Source organism: Wyeomyia smithii, chromosome 2 (assembly GCF_029784165.1).
Source record: "Wyeomyia smithii strain HCP4-BCI-WySm-NY-G18 chromosome 2, ASM2978416v1, whole genome shotgun sequence".
In the NCBI taxonomy this organism is placed as follows: domain Eukaryota; kingdom Metazoa; phylum Arthropoda; class Insecta; order Diptera; family Culicidae; genus Wyeomyia; species Wyeomyia smithii.
The window spans coordinates 114,644,878-114,670,023 of record NC_073695.1 but is presented as its reverse complement, the minus strand read 5'-3'; the positions used below and the strand labels follow the sequence as shown (position 1 = coordinate 114,670,023).

The 25,146-nt window shown below is 44.6% G+C and overlaps 2 protein-coding genes across 2 annotated transcripts in view; both read left to right on the top strand.

The window, feature by feature from the left end:
* LOC129721094 (uncharacterized) overlaps window positions 1-25,146 on the top strand; it is a 162,052-nt gene that overhangs the window by 97,338 nt on the left and 39,568 nt on the right. The gene's annotated exons all lie outside the window — the stretch shown is intronic.
* Window positions 12,858-23,264, top strand: LOC129721095 (serine protease SP24D-like). Its single transcript, XM_055673228.1, has 3 exons — window positions 12,858-13,294; window positions 22,621-22,996; window positions 23,067-23,264. Exons 1-3 carry the CDS (start codon window positions 13,002-13,004, stop codon window positions 23,208-23,210), a joined length of 813 nt encoding a protein of 270 aa, XP_055529203.1. The 5' UTR covers window positions 12,858-13,001; the 3' UTR covers window positions 23,211-23,264.

Genomic DNA, 25,146 nt, shown 5'->3' with positions numbered 1-25,146 from the left:
TCGGATGTATAAAAGAGCTGCTTTAATTCATTTTAATAGCTAATAAGTTAGACTATAGTCCTAGAATAATTGTAACGCTGGAAATTATTATATTCGTTCTTATTCCGTTAATGACACAAAAAAAGACTTGTCTTACGTCATGTATCAAATAAACTAAACTAAACTAAACTAAACTAATTAACAATACCAGTTTTACATAAACCGTTATCACAAATTAGTCGTGATTCAAGAAAAAATAACTAATAGTACAAACAACATCTTTAGTTTATAGTAACAACATCCAGGAATTATAGGAACATCTGTGCAAAGTTTCAAGCAAATCAAAACTGGTCAATAAAAATAGTTGCCTTTTTGTGCACCATACCGATAATTCTGGTTTTTTGTTGTTTTATGTTTAGACAAAATAACCATCTGCTGCTTCACCTAAGGTATCATATGAGTCAAACAAACCGTTCTGGCTCTAACAATATTTCATGAGTTATTTTTTACTTCTGAAATTATTAGTTTCACAAAGAATTGACATGATTGGTTTCAAAAAGTTTTTTTTTTCAATGAAGAAACAATTTCAAATGATCGATTATAGTTAGGTAAACTGTGTAAATGTAGTAAAAGCTGTTCCTATCTGATGCTTAAATATTTATAAGTTGTCATCAAAATGTCGCCTCAGATCCTCTAAGAAAGCAATATGTTGAACATCATGGACATCCTTCATCTAAATCATGTCAACTAATGTTTGACGTTGATGGTTGCTCTGAACTGGGCTTTTTCGCATTATTGTGGAAAATATCAACAGGGTCTACTTATAAAAAAGTTGGTCACTCAGTTATTTGTTCCTTGGTGCATATTGAAATTTCGAGCTCGTGCTGAGACATGGAGATGAAATCGAATTTACAATCGTCTATGTCAAGGCACACTCAACATTTGGAATAATATGTAATGAATGAACAAGAAAATTTTAACTCTTAATTGAGTATTCATCCTAAAAGGACAATTTAGGATATGATGCTGATCCCATCTCTGTGCTAATCCCGATAGTGAAAGCTGTTTTCGCACTAATAATTTGACGGCAGACAGATTTTGATTGCCAACACCCCCGTTTGTGTGTTGCCAAATTTTTCACTGGAGGAATTGCCGCTACCGCACAAAAGCAGCGTTTTTTACCAGAAGACGTAATACCGCTACACTAACCGCTGACGCTACTACTACTATAACTGTCTGCATTTGCGCTGATGCATGGATAATTTTCAATTGATTGCTAAAAAAACGACGGAAGTGCGTTGGAAACTAAACGGCTTATAAGCATAAAAAAAACACAAGTTTTGTCCCCTTTTCCGTTTTTACATTTTTATTTTCACCTCAATGTAGCTGATCTTCCAGAAAAACGTAGTTCTGCGTAAAAAAACAAGTCTTTGTTATTCTCAACTTCAGTGATGTTCCAGTTCCAAATTTCCGCTAGCGAAATTTGTAAGATACCCCGGTTGGAGAACACACAGACATTTCACTAATCTGCAGTTCACAGTTCATGCGAAGCGAATACAACCACCACCTAACAAGGGAAGCGGAGGTGATAGATGCAACCGAAAAACAACTTAAATCGATCGAGTTAGTGCCGCGGCTAGCAGAATCACGTACCACATCACCATTACCAACAGTATCTCACAGGCACAGCTGTTTAACTTGTTTTGATTTTGTTGGCTAAGCCGGCACATTATTTAGTTTTTCGGCAAAATAGGCACGAATTCTTCTATCGCCTAATTTATCTTTACAGGCGGGGCAAATAAACATTGCCTTCCCTAGGACGAACAAATCCTTGTGGGCACGACCGTTAATTCCACAACTTTGCTATCCGATGTGACGAACGACATCGCAGAAACCGCGGGGCACTGGTTTTAAATCATTAATAGGCAAATGACACTTGCCACACAGCTTCTTATCCATCAATTCTAGCAGCAATAACAACAACGAGTTTGCATTTCTAGCGATTGATCTCTAAACTGGGCTTGATGGAAAATACAAACTTTACGGCTAGCTATTTGTATACGAGCACTACGTAAATAACCAAATTATACTATAGACCTGGTATCAGAAGTTGTTTACTTTTTTGTATCCTATTCGATCTCCAATCCGATCGTATGTTCTCTGCCACAGTTGTTTTAACCGCACTTGATATTACTGTGTTGAGTTAATTTAAGCAACCGGACACTCGTCATATGTTTTATAAACACTTTCACTCGCGAAAACCTTGTTTTGCACACCTACGGTATTAATCACGGTTTCTAAACTTGCAATCACTGTATACACCGGCGCGCAGTTTGACAGATATGTGTTACGTTTATAGCAGTCATGAGTCGTATTTATAAAAACGCTCTGAGTAGCTCATGGTATTCAGAATCCAACTTATGGTATCATGAGTCATGACTCATGATTCTATGAGTCCATGCGACAGCGATGTGTTACGCTTTTAATAGCCATGAGTCTCATTCATGAAAACGCTCTTCATAGCTTATGATATTTGGAGTTGAGATCATGATGTCATGAGTTATAGGTCATGATTTTGTAGGAAAACGTCATTCATGATTTCATGACCTAAAAGGTCATGAAAACGGGAAAAGATTTTTACCCATGTAGGGTTCCTAAAGTGTTCTTCCCCGAGAGTTGCCTCGATGTCAAATATGATATGTCTATGGTCTGGTTCATCAGAGACATGCCAGGTTGTGACCTTCTCCGTTATCGAGGCGCTACATAGAGAGAGATCCAAGACCTCTTGTCTAATAGCATTACTAAAAGTTGGTTCGGTACCTACAATGCATATATTAAAGTTGTTAGACGTTAGGTATTCAAGCAGATAATCACCTCGAGTGTTTACATCCGAGTTTCCCCAAATTGTGTGGTGTGCGTTGGCATTGCAGCCGACGATGCGTGGCTTATTGATACCTCGGCTGCACCGCACAAGCGTGCAACTTCGAATGGCGGTATGTCGTCTAAAGGTGTGCGAAATTTCGCGAAATTTCGAGTTTCACGAAATTATACGAAATTTATCGAAATTGAGAACACATTTTTTCAATAAATAGATACAAATTATGATTTCTGAACCCATTTTTATACTGTTATAAACTCTAATTAAGGTCCGGAAATGCTTCAAAGCTTTGACCGTATAAAGTTTGAAAAAATCTATAGTAAACTATAATTTTCCTAATTTCCGGTATTTTCTTGAAAATTTTCCACTTAAATAAACTCATAATATCTCTAAGCCTTCTGTTTAAATATGAATCAATAAAAAGATTTACTTAAAATTTATAAATTCTAGTCATTTTTTGATGAATTTCGAGAAAAAATTCATTTAGTTTCGGGAACCTCGAAATTTCGCACAGCCTTAATGTCGTCCACATCCCCCGGGAAGTAAGCGGAGGCAACTACCGTTTCCTGTGTGCCGTTGGTTGTCTGGAATTCCACCGCAATGGGAACCAAGCTCCGTACCTATAGTTCAGCAAGAAGCTTTGTGTCGCTACTTGGTTCGTAGACTGTTGGTCCAGCTCCACGGTCTTTCCAGTGACGTTGCGATGGCATACTCGCCATGCACGTGTGGAGAAACCGTCGTTCTGATTCTGGAGTAGACGGGGAATTCTCTCGTTCGTGGTGTCCACACTGTCCTGAAAGTACCCGACGAATCGTAGTGCTTTTGGCAATTTGGTCGTGTGAAATACACGAAGGTGTGTTCCCTCCCACGGTTTGAGAGAAGACACCGTAGTCTCCAGCCACTCAACTGTGTCGTTGTCGGCACAGTCAAATTGTGGGATACCGTTTTTCAGACGGCAGCTCCTAAACTTGGGCCTGGCGGCGGGTGATTCCTTATCCGCAATGCAGTCCAGGATGGCGTCGCGAAAAGTTTTTAACCTTTCAGAGACAAATAGGGAGGCTGGATAGTCGTTCGATGTGATTGACATGCTTGTGGCCTCCAGCATCTCCCCATAAGTTACTCCTGTCGTTCGTCGCGGTTAGCGAACCTATACATTAGAGAAATGACAAGACACTCACCGTTAAGGCAACTGTCAACATCAAAACGGATAACGGCAATGCAAAATGATACAACTCGCCCGTTTTGATGTTGACAGTTGCCTTAACGGTGAGTGTCTTGTCATTTCTCTAATGTATAGGTTCGCTAGTCGCGGTGCAGGGGACTCATGCCATGGCCTTGGCTTAGGGCGCCTATTTTAATCAGTCGAAGAAAACAGGCCTCAAACTCCTGAATTTTGATCAATATCGACAATTTCAATGATGGAAACGAAAACTTTGATTGTCTAGCTGTCTTACGAATATGAGAAATACCGTTTATCACTTCTGTTTGAATTTCACCCAACACATTCCGAGTATTTCGTCTCAATACACAGGCGGTTCCTAAAGCTGCTTAGAATATGTTCCCTACCCTAATTTAACTTTTTTTGATATATGTGTTTCAGACCAAATTACTATGATATACAAAAAATTTTCATGACCCAAAAATTTAAAATTTGTAGAAAAAATTAAAATGAAGTACAAATTTCCCGCCAACTTTTAATGTACATATATAAACTTGAGTTTCGAGCTTGGCTAAAAAACCGAGTTCACTCAGCCAGTTGGAGCTCAATCAATATTTCAGCCTACCGAACTTATCGTTGAACACTGTTGTTGCCGAGATCAGCAAAAATATAACTGGTATCTCGGCACGAAGTTTGCTCGTTGCCCAGTTTCGGCGACACAGCTGTCTTTCTAATTAATGTGTTGGCCGCTATTTTTCTTTGTTCAAATTTGTGCAACCGTGTTACGTGCGAACAAAGCAGATAAAAGTTTTGCTTAAATTTGTACAAACTGCAGCCGCAAACCGAAAAAAGTGTAGTACAGATGCATGCGAAGTAGCAGGAACCCAAAAAAGTGTAGTTTTTTTTTTTTTTTTTTAAAGGTGGCGGGGAAATCTGCAAACAGACACCTGAGAAGAGAACTCAGGGTGTGGGGATGAGACTAGGGGAGAGATGCTGGGGTAGTTACACTCGCCCAGACACCTACTGATCCCTGTCCCGACCCACTAAAACCCCTCCAGTCTCCAGCCCTGGTCTTCCCGGAACGACGGTTAAGTATTACGTCGGGGAGTGGCTTTTGTGCGTGATGCACCCTCTTTACTCTTATAACCTCCTAGCTAACTACCTGGAGACTGGTAATTAGCTACCACTGGCGTGTTGGTGGTTGACCCGCCACACACGTTGCAGCTCCAGAACAATCTGAGAGGCGGCCGCACAGACCGCGTTCCAGATGTCCGGGTCGTCGCACATCCTCCGGACTAGATTGTCCGGAGTAGTGCCAGGCCCGCTCACAGCCATCATGTTGCTCCTCGCTCTTGCGAAACGGGGGCATACGAAGAAGACATGCTCAGCAGTCTCCTCCTCCTCCACGCACTCGGGACACATGGGGGACACCGCGTGTCCGAACCTGTGCAGATATTGCCTGAAACAACCATGGCCTGACAGGATTTGTGTCAGGTGGAAGTTCACTTCACCATGTCGTCTCCCGACCCAGCCGGATATCTCCGGTATGAGTCGGTGCGTCCATCTGCCCTTTGTGGAGTTGGACCATTCCCGCTGCCAGCGGAGCATCGAGAATGACCTTCTGGTACCTCGTATGCCCCTTGTGTCACGTTGGTCGAAACACTCTCTGTCCTCCTTGATGGCGATGCTGATAGGCATCATGCCGGACAAGACACAGATTGCATCGTATGACACCGTACGATACGCACTCGCAACTCTCAGGCACATGAGCCTGTAGGTACTTTCCAGTTTACCACGGTAACTGTTAGTACCTAGCGCTCTGGACCACACTGGCCCACCATACCTAAGTATGGACGAAACCACGCTGGCAAGAAGCCTTCGCTTGCTGCCATAAACCGCTGAGCTATTGGACATCATACGAGATAGTGCTGCAATAGCCGATGAGGCCCTCTTACAGGCATAGTCGACGTGACTCCCGAACGTGAGCTTGTCGTCCACCATAACCCCCAAGAGCTTCAGGGATCGCTTCGAGGTGATGGTGCAGTCTCCGACTCTGACCACCGCCTGTTGCTCCGATTTACGGTTGTTCACAACCGTGACCTCCGTCTTATGATGCGCGAGCTCCAGATTCCTGGAGCGCATCCAGTCCTCGACCTTGCGCGGCCGTCAACTCGACCTCCTCGATAGACTCGCCGTAAACCTCCAGCGTTATGTCGTCTGCAAAGCCGACGATCACAACCCCTACAGGGAACTTGAGTTTCAACACTCCGTCATACATGACATTCCACAACACCGGGCCCAGGATAGAACCTTGCGGAACTCCTGCGGTAATTGGGACGCACTTCTGACCCTCCTCCGTGTCGTAAACAAGTACTCGATTCTGGAAATAATTTTCCAGAATCTTGTACAGCGACACCGGTACATGGATGCTCCTGAGCGCGAGCGCTATGGAGTCCCAACTGGCACTTTTGAACGCATTCTTCACGTCGAGCGTGACGATTGCGCAGTAGCGTATTCCCCTTCTCTTGCGCTGGATTGCTACCTCCGCCGTCTTGATGACGGAAGAGATTGCGTCCAGCATGGACCTGCCCTTCCGGAAGCCGAACTGGTTACTTGCCAGACCGTGTACACCCTCCGTGTACCTCACCAGTCTGTTGAGGATGATCCTCTCAAGCACCTTGCCCGCGGTGTCCAGCAGGCAGATAGGCCTATATGCCGATGGGTCCCCTGGCGGTTTCCCAGCCTTCGGCAATAAGACCAGTCTCTGCCGCTTCCACCTGTCCGGAAAGAGACAGTCATCCAGGCACCTCTGCATGACTGCCCTGAACAGCCCGGGGGCCGTTTTTATCGCCAGCCTGATCGCCAGGTTAGGGATACCATCCGGTCCCGGTGCCTTGCTCACCTTTAGGGATTTGGCGATCACGATGAGTTCCTCATTCGTAACCCTTGCCTCCTCCCCTGCCTCGACACGGCTGTCGTCGCTCACGGATTGGATGCTCGGCAGGTTGGCCGACCATCTCTGGTCTATGTCTGAGATACTGGAACGTCGGACGTGAGACTCGACTGCCGGAGGCCAAGGACTTGGCTCGTGGCGTGGAAAGAGTCCCTCGATGATACGCTCCAGCATCGCTGGTGATCGCTCTGCAGGCGCCAGCGCGCCTTTAGTCTTGGCCATTACGATCCTGTAGGCGTCACCCCACGGATTTGTATTGGCACTCGCACATAGCCTATCGAAGCAGGCCCTCTTGCTGGCCTTTATCGCACTCTTTAGCATCGATCTTGCCGAACTGAATGCTGCGCGGCGCTCTGTCCACTCTTCTTCGTTTCGCGCACGCTGCATCCTCCGTCTTGCACGGAGGCACGCACTGCGAAGGTCGGCTATCGCGTCCGTCCACCAGTAAACCGGTGGCTTTCCATTCCTAGGTTGGCGAGTCCTAGGCATGGTGGCGTCGCACGCCCGCGATAGCATAGCAACTAGTTGGTCAGCAGTCGGGCGGAGCCAACTGCCCCCCTCGCGCTCCCTTCTCATTGCCTCTTCGAATACCTCGGCATCAAAGTGCGATGTCTTCCACCCGCGAACGGTCGGAGTGTTGGCTCTACCCGTCGCTTGCCGCCTCTCGTTGTTGTCTACACTATAACAGACCGCCTGGTGGTCGCTATTAGTGTAGCCATCGTCTACCCTCCAGTTCTTGATCAGTCCTGGGCTGGAGAACGTCACGTCGATGATCGACTCCGCACCATTTCTGCTAAATGTACTTTTGTTCCCAACGTTGGCCAGATCTAGGTTGAGCTTTGCAAAAGCCCCCAACAGGATCTGGCCCCTCTGGTTCGTGAAGCGACTTCCCCACTCAACAGCCCAAGCGTTGAAGTCGCCCGCCACCACCAACGGCGTTAGGCCCGTTAGCTCCATGGATAGGAGGTCGACCATCTGGGTGAACCTTTCGGTAGACCAACGTGGCGGAGCATAGCAACTGCAGTAGAACACTCCGTTTACCTTAGCAACTACGTACCCTTCTTCTGAGGTTGAGACAACCTCCTGAACCGGGAACTTGCTCGTCGTACATATGGCCGCCAAACTGGACTTATCCGCAACCCAATTACCGTTTCCGGGAGGGATGCGGTAGGGATCCGATATGACGGCGATGTCCGACAACGACTCAGTGGCTGCTTGGTGTAGCAGCTGCTGAGCCGCGAAGCAATGGTTCAGGTTCAGTTGCGTCACCCTTACGCCCGTGGTTTCGCAGCCGGCTTACCGGCTGGGCACCTGGGGCCTCCCATAAAGTGTTTGGCGTCCCGTTTCCCGGAACATACCATGCACTTGGGAGACTCCACACAGTCCTTTGCTTTATGGCCTGCATCTCCACAACGCCTGCACAGCTGGCTCCTATCGGGCCCCTTGCAGGTCCAGGACTTATGTCCGCCCTCAAAGCACCGGAAGCAAATGTCTGGTTGCTGTAGTATGCCCAGAGGACATACAGACCAGCCGACCTTCAACTTGCCCTCTTTCAGGGCCAGGTTAGCGTCCGCCGACGGTAGTCGGAAGGTAGCTATCTGGGTCCCCGCCGGACCTTTGCGGAGGCGGATTGACTCCTTAGCCACCTCCACCCCGCACTTCGCTTTTAGGGCTTGTGCAATGTCGCACCCCTCAGTGATTTCGTCCAGGTTTTTAAGCTGGAGAGTCACTTCTGAGGTGAGTGCCCGCACTTGCACCTCCTTCCCTAGGACCTTTTCAGCTACCGTTTTGTAGGTAGCCCCCTTGTTCTTGGCGTCCTTCCGGAGCTCAAGTATCATCTCGCCAGTGCGAGATCGGCGGATACTCCGCACATCCGCCCCCAGATCCTTGAGCTGGGTTTCCCCCCTCATCTTCTTCAAGACTTCTGAGTACTTCGACCCATCCGTCTTGAGTATGAGGGCATCACCCCTACTCCGCGCCTTTTTGACCTTCTTTGGTCCTCTGGCCGCTCCGCCATCATGTCGCGTCGCACCTTCCCGACGCTTCCTACCCTCTACGGTAGTCCAAGGGTTGCCCGTAGCCTCCACCTGTGCCTTTTCCGCGGTGGACCTTGAACCGGTTGGCGTGTGTTCCCGTGGGAGTAGCACGACCAATCGTTTCTTGGTGTTCCCGGGGGCCGTTTCCCCCGGGGACTGCCTCGTTCGCTTAGCGACCTGCCCCGTGGAGCAGACCGACGCGAACGAGGGGGCGTCTGTCTGCACCTCTTTAGATGCAGTCGCCCTCCCGGTCCTGGCCGCTTTCTCGGCCGCCTTCACCCGAGCTACGAGTTCTTCGTGCTCCTTTCTGGCTTCATCAATGGTGCTCCGAAGCAGGAGGAGGCTCTGCTTCAGGTCGCCAGCGATGTTTCGCCTGTTCGCCAAGAACTCGATTATGGCATCGAGTTGTTCAGACAGCGCCGCCACTCTTGGCCGCGTGTCCATACACCTTTCGACGGCCTTGACTAGCAAGGGACCGTCTACCGAGATGTCTGGTGTGGACACCGACGGATTCGCCGTTTTTCCACCTCCAGACTTCGCCGCATCCGTCTCCGCCTTCTTCTGCGGAGACCGCTGGATGCCACCTCGTGCGAAGGGATTTGGTAACCCCTCCGCACCCGTCTCTTTTGTTTTTGAGTTCAACATTTTTGTTTATTGGGTCCCCCTACCAGCCGCTATCCTTATCCATAATGGAGTAGTCGCCTAAATGGTCCCAAGGTAGTCTATGCCGGAGCAGTGAGGCCATGGCTAGGGGCGGCTGCCATAGCGCCTTATGGGCAACTATGACACCCCCGACCGGCGCAAGTCAGGAAAAGACATCTGATCCTACTCCTGCCGGGTTCCCACCCGGCAATGGACTCGGAACGTACTGGAAGGCCTGCCAGGTTTTACGGGACGGAGACCCCTGCACCGGTTGTAATCTCACCGTTTCAAGCCGTTATCACACGACATTACTAAGGGAGCTCGGCGCAGGTGCCAGCCCAAAATCATGGTACGAAAACGAAATCCGACTCTTATCCTATAGTGATGCGACCAGTTGCCGTAATTGGGAACATTACTGGCATCAGTCCCAATGGCCGGTATAGTGCATTTGGGTGGTGGGAGCGGCACTACTCGCTCCGTCGGAGCTGCTTCCGGCCAGTGTGGCTTTTGCGAGAATTCAGCGGCCCAGTGCCTGAATCTCGCCACGACCTAGGCTAGCTCCCGCTGATGGTCCGGGACTGCTTGCTAGCAGTGAGCACTTCCGTGGCCTTCAGTAATCGCCAATTACCGACCCGTGGTGGCATTCAGCTCTGCCATAAAAAAAAAAAAAAAAAAAAAGTGTAGTTTAAAATCGTGTAAATGCAACTTTTTTTTGTTTCAAGGTGAAGCCTAAACGTAGTTTGGGAGTATAAAAATGTTTTGCTCAATGACTTACTGGCGTACAAGTTAAAAGACAAGCATTCAAAACTCAACAGGAATATTTTTTTTACTCACTAAAACTCATTGAGTTTATAATTTATTTTATTTTTAAGGAAACTACTGAATTTTCAGCAAAATTATTCTCTGCGGTTGGATTCCGCTGAAAAATCGGCTTTTTACAGTGCCGAAACTTTCAGCTTATATATTTAAAAGGCCGTTTGACTAATTTGCTGTCTCTCGGCTAGATTTTCAGTTAAATACGTTATCTTTAGCAAAACGAACGGTACATTCATTACTTGAAATGTTTTTAAGCAACAGATCGTTATTCTGCAGAACAAAAATTATTTAATCAATGCCAATGTAAGTGCGAAATTAATTTTCAAGGGTCTCTAAAGATATAAATAAGAGATTACCACTTGTGATCCACCAACTACCACAAATGATAAGGGACAATAGAAATTAAAGGTGATTTTGAAGTACTCTATTTTAGTGTAGGTATAGTGATTTTATTCGAAGCCCTAATCATATTTATCAAGTGGTTTGACGCACTCACCATTATGTCGATGATTGGAATAAAACAAACATTGCGAAAATCCTCCTTTGGCCTATCTGTTTATTATGATCTCAGCTTCCGCCGATTGACACCACGCCATACAACCCACATTTTATCGTTCGTCGACGCTGTGTTATATTATGCCATTTGCCATTTTTGCGTAGAATGAGTTGAAGTTTCCAATCAGATAGTATGCCGCGATTGGATTGATGAAAATAAAGCGAAATGCTTGTCTCTATGATTCCTATTGAAAATGTGTCGATGAAATTCCAGTATAGTTTTCAACGCGTATGAATAGTGTCCATAATTAGATGCTAATACAAGCGCTTGTGGGCATCATTCCGGTTCATTTTCTAAACCACTGATTTATAACGGGCTATGCAACTTCCATTCAACTTCCATCCAGCTTCCGTGATGTATAGTGCTATTATATTCTAATTTATTAACGCATGATTATAACCAGAAGCCTACCAGGTGGTCTCGAGGTATGCTGCTAGTCTAACAAACCGGTGGTTGTATGTTCGAATCCCAGGCTCGTGATAGACTGTAAGTGTCAGTGAGATCGATATTAAAAGTCATGAAGTCTGTCTAACAAAACCAAAGTGTTAAGTTCTAATAGGGAAATGTTTGTACGTAGAATTTCCTTATTTATCATAACCAGAATAGACCAATTATCACGCGATAAGGACCAACTAATTAAAACGGCAGCGTTTGTAAACTATTTTAGAACATAAATTCCGAATCAAGTTTATCCATTGTGATGAACTGAAATTAAGTTCAATCGCGACAAAAACAAACCCTACATGGATGTCAAATCTGTTCCTGTTTTGCCGGTTCCCTTTTTTTCCTTTTTTTCTTTTTAATAAGCGGGTGCTTTGGCTTTTTCGTCATACCAGTGGTCGGTACGCTCTTGTTTGCTTTCGGAGAAGGCAGTTCAGTTTCGCGCGCAGTATTTTGACTGCGCTCAGTGTGACTATCTCAATACAGCGCTCTATCGGTTATTTGAGCTGGTACCAGTAGTTTGAGTAGTTTGCGTTCGGCGTGCGGTTGTTGCGTTTTACGAAATCCTTTCGTTTTTAGGTTAATTTGAATTAAGTTCACGGCATTAAACGCTAAGTTTGGTGTGATACAGACTGTTAACGATTGGTAGGTTGCCGAAGATAACTAGATCGTGGCGCGGTTCTATTTATATCGTCTCCTGGTAGCCGGTTGCCCAGAGACCGAGAAGTAACCATATCGTGCGCGAATTCGTGTAGAAAAGATCGCACCATCAACCTCGATGGATCCAGATCAATTCCTTTCCACTAACACTAATTCCTTCCTTTGATACTTGTGGATGATGCAGAGGATTCCTCGGTCTCTAGTAGCAACAAGTATTAAACTAACACTCCCGATATCCCTTCCTCTATTGATCTGCATTGGGCGTGGCCAGCTTCGTTATTGACCAGTGAAAAGAAAGATCACCAGGAATTGTACACTGAGAATGGCTTGCTACTCCTAGGCACCATTTTGACGGTTCTCTGTGCAATTTCAGCTGATTCTGGTCAATCGCGGGCAACACACGGGCGATCAAATATGCTATGCTATGCTATGCTATGTGATGAACTGAAATTAAGTATAACATAAATGCACAATAATTTTCAGATATACCAACTTCCAAATAACGAACCCCAGATGAAACGCGTTTGTTATGAGATAGCACAACGGTAATGAATCTGTTAATTGCGTCGTCCTATCTGAAGAGCCTTTCTGACGGAGACCCGATTCAACACGTTTTATCGTTTGTCAAGTGGTACTTAATGGCGCAATGGTACACTTTACTAGGCTTTCGAATTAAAATCTGTTACGAGCTATTGTGGTGAAAGTAGTTACTTTCAATAAATAGGCGGTTAAGTCAGTGAATCCTTTCCAGTGTGTTTCAACAATATTCCATCGAATAGTGTCGCGCGTCAATCATTTCTTTTTTCTAAACAACAATTTTATGTTGTTTTTCTATCGATTTTTTTAAGTTCGTTCACACATTCAAAAACTAAGAGCAAAAAATGAAATTTACTGAGAAGCGCACTCTGTTAGCGTTCATGTTTATCATTTCTCTGGTGCATGCGACCGCAAGTAAATTACTCCCTCTGGAGATTGCCAGACAGCAACTGCAACCATCAGTGTCAGATTCGCTGGATTCTCCACGTATTGTTGGTGGTTCAGCAGCGGGAACAAATCAGTTCCCGCACCAAGTGGCGTTACTCCGTTCCGGCAAATCACTCAGTTGTGGTGGTTCGCTGATCCACACGAAATGGGTCCTGACGGCTGCTCACTGTGTGTCCAGCGGAAATCAAGTGTGAGTATTTGTACTGGCTCGTAGAATTCGACGGTAGAATCTGGTCATCGTGAGTGTTGTTTTTTTTTGCTGCGTTTTGACTCAGAATTTTTGAGTACTGCTTTAATATGTAGTACAAAACGGGTAGAATAACTGTTTTTTGATAATACTTTTTTATACTGGAATAGCCAACTCGGTGCTACTATGTTATTTCGGTGTTGGGAAACCAGTTTCGTGTGCTCCACAGGAAGCAGGAGACTTTCCTTTTTTCCTGACTCAGTGATAGATGTTGTGTTCTAGAACTTTTTTTTTTTTTTAAAAAAAACAATAATGAGTTATCATTCAAATGGGTATTTTATTTTTATAGCCATAGTGCGGTTTCATCAGGCTGGAACTGCGTGAAGGAAAATGCCATTTTTCAAATGGAGTTGTAAGCATATACAAGCATCCAAACGAAAACGAAAAAATAGTACGATAGAGGTCAATCTAATTTGACCTCAGTTGTTGTATCTCAAGCAATTGTGTAATTAATGTGATTTTAGTGAAGTAAAAATTACTTTTCTAAAGAATACTTGAAGTTAGTTATTTGACATGACTTCAAAGATAAAGCTGAGATAAAGTTATTTACATGTTTTCTAAAAAAATAAATTCCTCTTCTTGCATAATAAAGAATCGTAAGCTTCTAAAACTTTCCCTCTTCTTTTTCCCATTCAAATCTGGAAGGAAAAAAAATGAAATTGTTTCAAAAACCTGTTTAAGAGGATTTTTTTTTATATTTAAAAAATTCGTGGAGAATAAAAAACAGAAAAAATATTGCTTCAGTTCACCTCATATTCAAATGAACAAAAGTGGAAATAAGTAAACATAATAAAGTACATAACCATTCAGCTGAGCTAAGTTGGCTGCTTGCTCATCATTAACTGCAGCCGGTTTTAAAAACTTTCAAGTTTTGTAAGTTTTTGTGTTTTTTCAAATTTTTGAATCATATGTAAAATTTCGTCGAATTCCCCTTCGTTATAAATTTGGATGCTACCGTTGATTTAAATCACATTTTGAGATTTTTTTTTTTCAACTATATGCAGTAACATTAGTAGAGTAGTCATGAATGAGCGATTCGTGCGATATTATCATCTGTTTAGCCTGGGGGAATCCTGATGAGCATTCGCTCGAAGTATCGAATTCCATACGTGTTGATCTAGTATTCCATAATAAACTGGCCTGGCACCCACTGACAGTTAAAGCACTGCTTAAACGGTGTTAACAAAGCCAAGTTGAAATAAATTTTAGATGGAGTTTGCTGAATTCCGTTCTAAAATAAAGTTTTTCTTCCAAAGTTTAATGTTTCCTCGAATCAATTCTAGAAAAACGAAATTATATTCGTGTGAATATACTTTCACATCGTGTTGTAGAAAAAAAATCATTGCGTATTTAAATGAATTGTCAGATTTATTTATTTATTTATTCAATAATTCATCCGACAACAGTCTTAATGAATATATGTTGGTCTACCGAGCAGTTCGCAAGGATGATCGACCGAGCCACCGGGGAGCTGATCGGTCTATCACCGTTGGTAGTGGCGGGCGACTTCAACGCATGGGCAACTGAGTGGGGAAGTCGACGCACAAACCAGAGAGGCCGGATCTTGTTGGAGGCTTTGGCGAAGCTCAACATAGATCTGGCCAACGTCGGCTTGAAGAGCACCTTCAGTAGAAACGGCGCGGAGTCGATCATCGATGTGACATTCTGTAGTCCAGGATTGATCACGAACTGGAGGGTAGACGATGGCTACACTCATAGCGACCATCTGGCGGTCTGTTATAGCGTAGACTGTAAAACGAGACCGCATGTGGCGAGTAGAATTAACACTCCAGCTCCTCGCGGGTGGAGGATATCACACTTCAACGAAGAGGTATTTGCGGAAGCAATTAGACTAGAACACGAGGCAAGCAGAATTCGTAACCCGAGCGCTGATCAACTTGTTGCCATACTTTCGCGGGCGTGCGACGCCACTATGCCTAGGAACCGCCAGCCTAGGCATGGAAGGCCACCAGTCTACTGGTGGACCGACGCGATAGCGGACCTCCGCAGAGCGTGTCTTCAAGCGAGAAGAAGGATTCAACGTGCGCGAACCGACGAAGAAAGGGAAGATCGTCGAGGGGAATTCAGTTCCGCAAGAGCGGCGCTTAAGAGAGCAATAAAAGCTAGTAAACGTGCGTGCTTCGAAAGACTGTGCGCTAGTGCCAACACTAACCCGTGGGGTAACGCCTATAGGATGGTGATGGCCAAGACTAAGGGTGCGATGGCGCCCGCAGAAAAATCACCAGCGATGCTTGAGCGGATCATAGAGGGACTCTTTCCACGCCACGAGCCAAATCCTTGGCCTCCGGCTGGCGAGTCACTTCACCGACGTTCCAGTATCTCAAACTCAGACCAGAGGTGGTCGGCCAACCTGCCGAACACCCAATATATGAGTGACGGCGTTAGCCGTGCCGAGGCAGAGGAGGCGGAAACGGTTACGAATGAGGAACTCATCGCGATCGCCAACTCCCTGAAGGTGAGCAAGGCACCGGGATTGGATGGGATTCCGAATCTGGCTGTGAAGAAGGCCATCAAAGAGGCCCCCAGACTATTTCGGGAAGTCATGCAGAAGTGCCTGGATGACTGTACATTCCCAGACAGATGGAAGCGACAGAAGCTGGTCTTATTGCCGAAGACAGGGAAACCACCTGGTGACCCGTCGGCATACAGACCGATATGTCTGCTCGATACGGCGGGTAAGGTGCTCGAGAAGGTTATTCTCAATAGACTGGTTAGGTACACCGAATGTGCAAACGGTCTGTCGAGTAACCAGTTCGGCTTCCGAAAAGGCAAGTCTACGGTGGATGCTATTCTGTCCGTCACCAAAACAGCAGAGGTAGCACTCCAGCGTAAAAGATGGGGCATTCGCTATTGCGCAATCGTCACGTTGGACGTGAAAAATGCGTTCAATAGTGTTAGCTGGGATTCCATAGCCCACTCGCTTCGGAAACTAGACATTCCGGTGTCTTTGTACAGGATTCTGGAAAATTATTTCCAGAATCGTGTGCTAGTTTACAGCACAGACGAGGGTCAAAAATGTGTCCCAATTACCGCAGGGGTTCCACAAGGTTCCATCCTGGGCCCGGTACTGTGGAATATCATGTACGATGAAGTGCTGAAACTAAAGCTCCCCCAAGGGGTTGTGATCGTTGGATTTGCGGACGACATCACACTTGAGGTCTACGGCGAGTCGATCGAGGAGGTTGAGTTGACGGCTTCGCACTCTATAAGCGTCGTCGAGGACTGGATGCGCTCCAAAAAACTGGAGCTGGCGCATCATAAGACGGAGATTTCAGTTGTCAATAACCGCAAGTCGAAGCAACAGGCGTTGATCAGTGTCGGGAATTGCACCATCGCCTCTAAGCGCTCCCTGAAGCTGCTGGGGGTGATGATCGATGACAAGCTCGCCTTCGGGAGCCATGTCGAATATGCCTGCAAGAAGGCTTCAATGGCTATTGCAGCATTATCTCGCATGATGTCCAATAGCTCAGCAGTGTACGGCAGCAAGCGGAAACTTCTAGCTAGCGTGACTTCGTCCATACTGAGATATGGCGGGCCAGTGTGGTCCAAAGCACTAGGTACTAGTAAACATCGGAGTAAGTTGGAAAGTACCTACAGGCTCATGTGCCTGAGGGTTGCGAGCGCGTATCGAACTGTGTCATACGACGCAATCTGCGTCCTGTCCGGCATGTTGCCTATCAGCATAGCCATTAAGGAGGACGTAGAATGCTTCGATCAACGTGACACAAGGGGCATACGAGGTACCAGAAGATCATTCTCGATGATCAGATGGCAGCAGGAGTGGTCCAATTCCGCGAAGGGTAGATGGACGCATCGACTTATTCCGGATGTATCCGGATGGGTCGGGAGGCGCCATGGAGAAGTTAACTTCCATCTGACACAGATTCTGTCAGGCCATGGTTGCTTTAGGCAGTATCTACACAGATTCGGGCATGCGGGGTCCCCCATGTGTCCCGAGTGCGCGGATGCGGAAGAGACTGCTGAGCATGTCTTCTTCGTGTGCCCTCGTTTTGTGCATGCGCGGAGCGACATGATGGTAGTGAGCGGGCCAGACACCACTCCGGACAACCTAGTTCGGAGGATGTGTAAAGACCCAAACATTTGGAGGGCGGTTTGTACAGCCGCCTCTCAAATAGTTTTAGAATTGCAAAACAGGCGACAGGTTGACCACCGACACGCCAGTGTTAGCTAACGGCCAGTCTCCAGGTTAGTTAGCTAAGTTAGCAAAAAGACCTAAAGAACCAAGAGGGTGCACAGAGCACAAAAGCCGCTCCCCGAAGCAATACCTAGCGGTGGTCCCGGGGAGTATTATGGGCTGGAGACTGAAGGGGTTTTAGTGGGTCCGGTCACTGATTCAAACCAACCCCACACTCCCTGAGGTTGGTCACCTCAGGGGTTTGGATGCAAATTTCCCCTTCACCTGAAACAAAAAAAAAAAAAAAAAAAAAAAAAAAAAAAAAAAAAAAAAAAAAAAAAAAAAAATATATATATATATATATATATATATATATATATATATATATATATATATATATATATATATATATATATATATATATATATATATATATATATATATATATATATATATATAAAGTATGTGGCTGGGAAAAGCCGCCTCGAAAGGCCTCGAGCCGGCATAAAAACCCAGCATCTTTTAGGAATACAAGTGCAGTATAACATATATCATAAAATAAAATACATCAATGAACATTTCACAATACACAATAAGTTACTAAAAGTTAAAATTTTCAAAGTATCGATTGAAGAGCAGAGCCATTTGGCGGAAAGGCTCGTTCAGGCCGTAGTTTGTGCGATGCGCATTTGTATGCAATAAACGCTGGTCTCGTCGAGGTCGTAGAGGGCAATGCAACTGTAACATAGCCAAGATAGTTGGCCATTTTTACCGGCCTGTCAAAATGTTGTGTGTCATTTTGGTAATTATTTCTTTGCGGCGCTGTTCGAGTGGTGTGATTCCAACTAACAAGCATAGGCTTTCATAGGGTGGCAGGTGATCGGGATCTCTCCATGGTAGTGTGCGACAGATTCTTTTAAAAAAGGTTTTCTGAACGCGCTCAATTCGCTGAATCCAGAACTCATAATGCGGGTTCCATATAGCGCACGCAGTTTCCAAAATTGAGCGAACCAAAGAGCAGTAAAGAGTCCGCAAGGTGCCATAATCAACGAACTCATTTCCGATTCTGAACATTAACCCAAGTTGACGATTAGCCTTAGAGATGATCATCGAAAAATGATGCCTGAAAGTTAATTGCGTGTCCAACAGAACACCCAAATCAGTGACAATATCGGTTCGTTGTAAACAAGTACCAGCAATGTTATAGTTGAACAATAGCGGCTGCTTTTTGCGCTGGAAACTAATCACAGAACATCTCGGAATGCTTAGCATCATATAATTGCGTTGGCACCAGTCATTAAATAAGTTAATCAACGATTGAAGCCTAAGGCAATCTTCAACAGTCTCGATGAGTTTGAAAATTGTTGTATCATCCGCATACAGTAAACGTGTGCCAGGTGGTAAAACTTTCGTAACATCATTTATGAACAGCGAAAAGAGTTGAGGCCCAAGAATGCTACCCTGGGGTACACCAGAATTGTTACTAAACCAGGCGGATTGCGTCTTGCCCAACTTAACAGCGATCTTACGATTACGTAGGTACGAGTCTACCCATTCCACCATTCCAATTGAAGTTCCAAGCTTGTCGCATTTGGCACAAAGTAGTCCATGATCAACGCGATCGAAAGCAGCTTTCAGGTCCGTGTAGACAGCATCGATCTGAAGGCCTCGGTCCATACCGCGAAGGCAAAATGAAGTGAACTCTAGTAAATCGGTAGATACAGATCTACCAGGGAAAAACCCATGCTGTGCAGTAGAGATGTAGTTCTTCACGCTGAACATCAGATGATGATGCATAATAGTTTCGAAAACCTTGGAGCAGGCACACAAACATGAGATACCACGATAGTTTTCGACATTTCGTTTGTCACCTTTTTTATATACCGGAAACATTAACGACTCTTTCCATTTACCGGGAAATTGATGTTTTAGCAAGGAAAGATTGAAAATAGCAACTAGCGGTGACTCTAAACTTCCGGCACATTTTTTCAGGAGTACAGCAGGAATTCCAGCTGGTCCAGGGGAGTAGGACTGTTTCAGATCGCAGATGGCTTTGGAAACCTCTCCGATTGTGATCTCGAAGACTTCGGCATTGAAAACGTCGCTCGGCACAGAAGCCATTGCCGCGGCAAAGTCGTTAGGTGAAGCGTGCTCCTTGTTGAAAACACTAGCGAAGTGCTCGGCAAACAAATCGCATTTACAGTTGTTAGTAGACGCTTCACTATTCAGCAGGAACACACTAGATGGTAATCCTTCTTCCTTACGCTTCGAGTTAACAAACCTCCAGAAGCTTTTCGGATTTAAGCGTAGGTTGCGTTCCGTTTTACGCACGAACATCGTGTACAGACTTTTATTCAGCGTTTTGTATGATCGACTAGCAGAAGTGAACCGTGTCCGATTGATAGGGTTTCTATTTTTTTGATATGCAAGCAAAGCTGACTTACGAAGGCGGTTAAGCTTAGTGAGATGTCTATTTCCCCAAATAGGCTTACGACGAGGACGAGCTTTGGGAATATGGCGATGCATAAGTTCCTGAATCAATTCAGTAAATTCAGACACGGCCTCATCCAAATCTGTACTCCGGTTGATAAAAGTCCAGTCGATACCTCTCAATTCTGATTCGATAGCATCATAGTTTCCGCGCCGAAAATCAAAACTGGATGAATCAAATTCGTCTATGAATAGAGCCTCAACAGGTCTGTCGAAACTAACCATCAATGGTGGGTGATGTACGTCAATGTTACAGAGAGGGTCGGGTGCTGTAGTGACTGAACATGCTGGTAAAGCATGCGAGTTTACGAAAATTAAATCGAGAAACCTGCCATTCTGATTGCAAATAGGATTAATCTGGTGCATGCACTGAAAAGCCATACCGTCCAATAAATGGGTGCTACCTGCATTTACGGATGAGCGCAAAGCATCAACGAAGAGATAATTTCCATCTGTGTGAATCGACCAGGATAAGCCGGCACGATTGTAGTCACCAAAAATAAGAACATCGTCGTTAATACAAGTAGAATTAACAGCTATTTCCACTGAAGAAATATGCCGATCGATTATCTCGACTTCATTCCGCAAATTAGGAGGAATGTAAATAGCGCCGATTACAACATTCAGTTTATCAGTTTTAATCGTTACCCAGAGCTGCTCAAGCGAATCATCCATAGCTTGAATTAACAATGCCGATGCCAAAGATCGTCGCACAGCGATGAGAACTCCTCCACCCCTTGCTTTGGTACTATTCATCAAGCATCGATCAGTCCGATACACGGTATAATCCATGCCGAATAATTGAGAAGAAGAAATATCTGAATCTAACCAGGTCTCAGTAAGAACGATGCAGTCGTAAAGCGAGCTGGAAGCTTCCAAAGCAAAATCTGCTACTTTGCTGCGTAGACCGTGCACGTTCTGATAGTAGCAGAGTAGAGATGAAAGAATAGTGTCGCACGGTGTATCGCATTGCTGCCGACCAAATCGCCTGCCGCTATTGTCCGAAAATAAAACAGTACTGACTGTCTGCTGCTTGCCAACGTCGTCTAGTGGTAGAGTTTGCAGTAAAGGGGGAGCAGTTGCAGGCGTCGAGTTAGGCATAATTTCGCACTGGACAGTGCGGTTGGTCATAGAGCTATGGGGAACAAATTGTGCATAAATTTTTTGAAAATCATGAAATTGCAAAGACTTAACTGGGCTGGGGGCCAGTGGGCCCCCAAGCTCCCTCGGAGGTTGAGAAATCAATTCGATGGCGTCAAATGAGGATTTATTGCGGGCTGTGAGACTAACGTGTGTGGGAACTTCGACGATCTCGGCTTCCAAAAATCCACAGATGAATTGCGTTCCTCAAACAGTCGAAAATAAATTCCCTCCGGCCAGTTAGCAGCATCGAGGGCAACATCTTTCAGTTGCAAGTCGATGCCGACTTTAAAGGAAACGAATGCAAATGATTTTATGTCGGCATCTTTCTTAATGAGCTTTCTGACAACTGGTTGTGCACCTGGAACGCATTCTCGAACAAGAGCAGAGATTTCATCCTCAGAAACGTGTGGAGCAATGCGCGGAAGGTAGATCCAACATTTTGCAGCAGGTTGCGGAACAGTTTCAACCAATTTAGGGAAGTTTTCAATAGACTTAGTATCACTAACCAAGTCAGCAAATCCTCTTGAGTTTTTAGGAGTCAAATTCGGTGAAATTATTCTCGGAAGCTTAGAGCTGCGACTAGCCATTGAAAAAGCAGGTGTATTGGTAGCAAGGAGCTTTTCAGATATTGACCCAATGACGGCATTGATCTGACCAAGTTCAGCTTTCACTTCGTTCATGCATACGGTAATTGAATCAGCGAATGATGATGTCACGTCAACCGCAGTTTCCGACGATTTTCGCTCCTTTAGATTCTGAACGGAACTCAGGCATTCAGTACAAAACCAAAGCAAGTTGGATTGACCATTAACAAAATCTAAATTCGATCTGGCCCATCCAAAGTATTTCATGTGAGCAACGCACTCGCATAAATTACATTTAATCAAATTCAGATTGGTAATGGGTTGTGAGCATTCGTAGCAATTTTTGTCTAACATAGCGGTAGCTTTTTGTCGGTCTGAAGGCATAAATTAAGGCGTTTTAGTAGACGGCACGAGATTTTAAGATTTGGCGTATACGGCCCTTCCAGCTAGCAAAAAGGCGACGACGTTTGCAGTAATGACTTCCAGATGTCGCTTCAGCAGCAAAAAGAAATGCACGTAGCAGATGAAGCGGAGACAGGTTCAGATTCAACCGAAAATATCAGTAATATACAACGGCTGAATTTACACGATTAGCTGGTAGAAACACTAAGAATCCACTAAATTCACAACGATAGATATCGCGATAGGCGGCACAGTCACTTTCAAGGTATTTTATAACGTAATCAGGCGACAAATGCGAAATAAAACACGAACTCAAAAATAGTCACTCAATCGTTACACAGGCAAGGTTGCCAAATTTCATAGAAATCCATATACAATCATGTAAGCTTAAACACATGTATTTACTGATCTGGATTCAATCAAATATGTTGTTCATCATCGTCGTTTTTTTTTAATTAAAACACACACGTTTAATGGTTATACATTTCATCCAGTATACAACCATCGCAAATCACAGTCCTGGCTGGCACGGTCAACCTCGGTAAAGGTGGTATACGACGCAGTGTACGACGAATTATACCGCACGAGCGTTACGGCAATTTCCAAAACGACATCGCATTATTGGAGCTAACACAATCCTATCTGCCAAGTTCATCGATTCGAACGATACCGCTCGCTCGTTCGGAAATTCCGGCTGGCAGCACGGTTATCATTTCTGGATGGGGTCGCCTTTACGCTAATGGTCCACTTCCCAGTGTGTTGCAGTACAATCGGGTAACAGCTGTCTCCAATAGGGACTGCATAGCGCAAACTGGAATTAGCTCTGGACTGTTGTGCCTCAAATCTGCCGTTAACAATGGAGCCTGTAATGTGAGTTACACGATTTCTGTAATGCCAACGTACTTTATACTGTTGTTTGTGATTTGATTTTTATCTGCAGGGCGACTCTGGTGGACCGGCGGTCTATAACAATCAACTGGTTGGTGTGGCTAACTTCGCTATCAATTACTGCGGATCAGGCGCACCGGATGGCTATGCGAAAGTCTCCGATTTTGTGAAGTGGATCGAGTCGAAAGTTAATTAATTGATTACAAAGTTTGAAAAGCGGAAACATAATAAAATAATGAATAATCACAAATCACAACTAGTAATTGAGAGATTGTAAGATCAACGCCTTGAACTCAAATATTTCTTTCGGAGATGTTTACGGTTAACTTTTCTTCAAGTTTCTAAGTTTGGTAGAAAAGTTTGATGAAAAAGTGTTTTCTTTAAATCCACTTCGATAGTTGGTTATAATTTCGGCTGAGCAGTCTTGAATAAGTAGAACGATCTGGTTTTTAACTGTCCGACGTTTCGTCACTGATGTCACTGATCAGTGACGAAACGTCGGACAGTAAAAAACGTACAATTCCCAACAGTCGAACTCTCATACAACAATCATAAATCCACTTCTTCATTGCATTTTCACGAGTCCATGAAATGTGTTGTTTATTAATTAGTCAGACAATTATAAACGAATTTTAATTAAATCATAGCTTTCTAGACCCCACAACCATCGACACCTATGTCGGTGTTAGGATTCGAACCCAGGCCACCAGCGGGGTTGGAGGAGATGTTACCAACTACGCTAGGCCCTCCGCAAGAACCGAATTTTGTAAAAAGTAAATAATAACTAGTTTACGAATTTGATACGAAAATTTCTCATATTCATTGTTACCAGGTTTTTATTTGAAACTAGCTGACCCGGCAAACTTCGTCCCGCCTATTTTTGTGTTTAATTTATTAATTTTCAACATTCCAAATTCATTGATTTCTTGCAATTTGTTTATATCGTTTGAAATGATTGGTTTTATCGGAATGACAACATCCTCGAATTTTGCCTTTAGTACATCACCTCTATTCCGGAAATACTCATATTGGGTGGTATTCAGTTATTTTCGTTGTTTTTCAGAAACTGAAAGTGGTCATCTTCGAATTCAAGATGGTTTCCAGAGTCAATGCTTGGCTTCTATACATTATTTCCATTACGGAAATATTCATATGTAGTAGTATTCGGCTGTTTTCCAGAAGATGCCATCTTACAATTCAAAATGGTGTCTGAGGTCAATTTTAGCAACCAGAATGATGGTTAAAGAAATACTCATATTGGGTGGTATTCGGTCACTTTAGGCTATTTTTCAGAAACCGGAAGTCACCATCCTGGATTTTAAAATAGCATTTGGAGACAATTTCTGGCCCCTGAGCGTTATTCTGGTTCAAGAAACACCCATAACAGGTGTTAATTAGTCATTTTCGGCTGTTTTCCAGAAACCGGAGGTTACCATCTTAGAATTCAAATGATGTATGTGGTCGATTCTAGCTCCTGTGTATCATTCTGGTATCGAAGCATCTCATATTGGATGGAAATCGGCTGTTTTTTGGCTGTTTTTAAGAAAGCGGAAGTTGAAGAAACACCCGTATTGGGCAGTTTCCCATTCACCGGAAGACGTCATCTTACAATTCATAATGTTGTCTAAGGTCGATTTGTGGCTTTCGTGCATCATAACAATCCCGGAAATACCCATATTGAGTGTTATTTGGTCATTTGCCACTGTTGTCTAGGAACCGGAAGTCGCCATCTTGGATTTCAAAATGGCATTTGGAGACAATTTCTGGCCTCTGAGCATCATTCTGGTTAAAGAAACACCCATATTTGGTCGTTTTTGGGTCATTTGCGGCAGTTTTCCAGTCACCAAAAGTCGCCATTTTACAACTCAAAATGTTGCCTGAGGTCGATTTGTGGTTTCAGTGCAAAATCACGATTTCGGAAATACCCATATTGGGTGGTATTTGGTTATATCTCGCTGTTTTTCAGAAACCGAAAGTCGCTATCTTGGATTTCAAAATGATATTTGGAGACAATTTCTGGCCTCTGAGCGTCATTCTGGTTAAAGAAGCACCCATATTAGGTGGTGTTTGGTAATTTTCGTCTTTTTTCCAGTCACCGGAAGTCGCCATCTTACAACTCGAAAAGTTGTTTG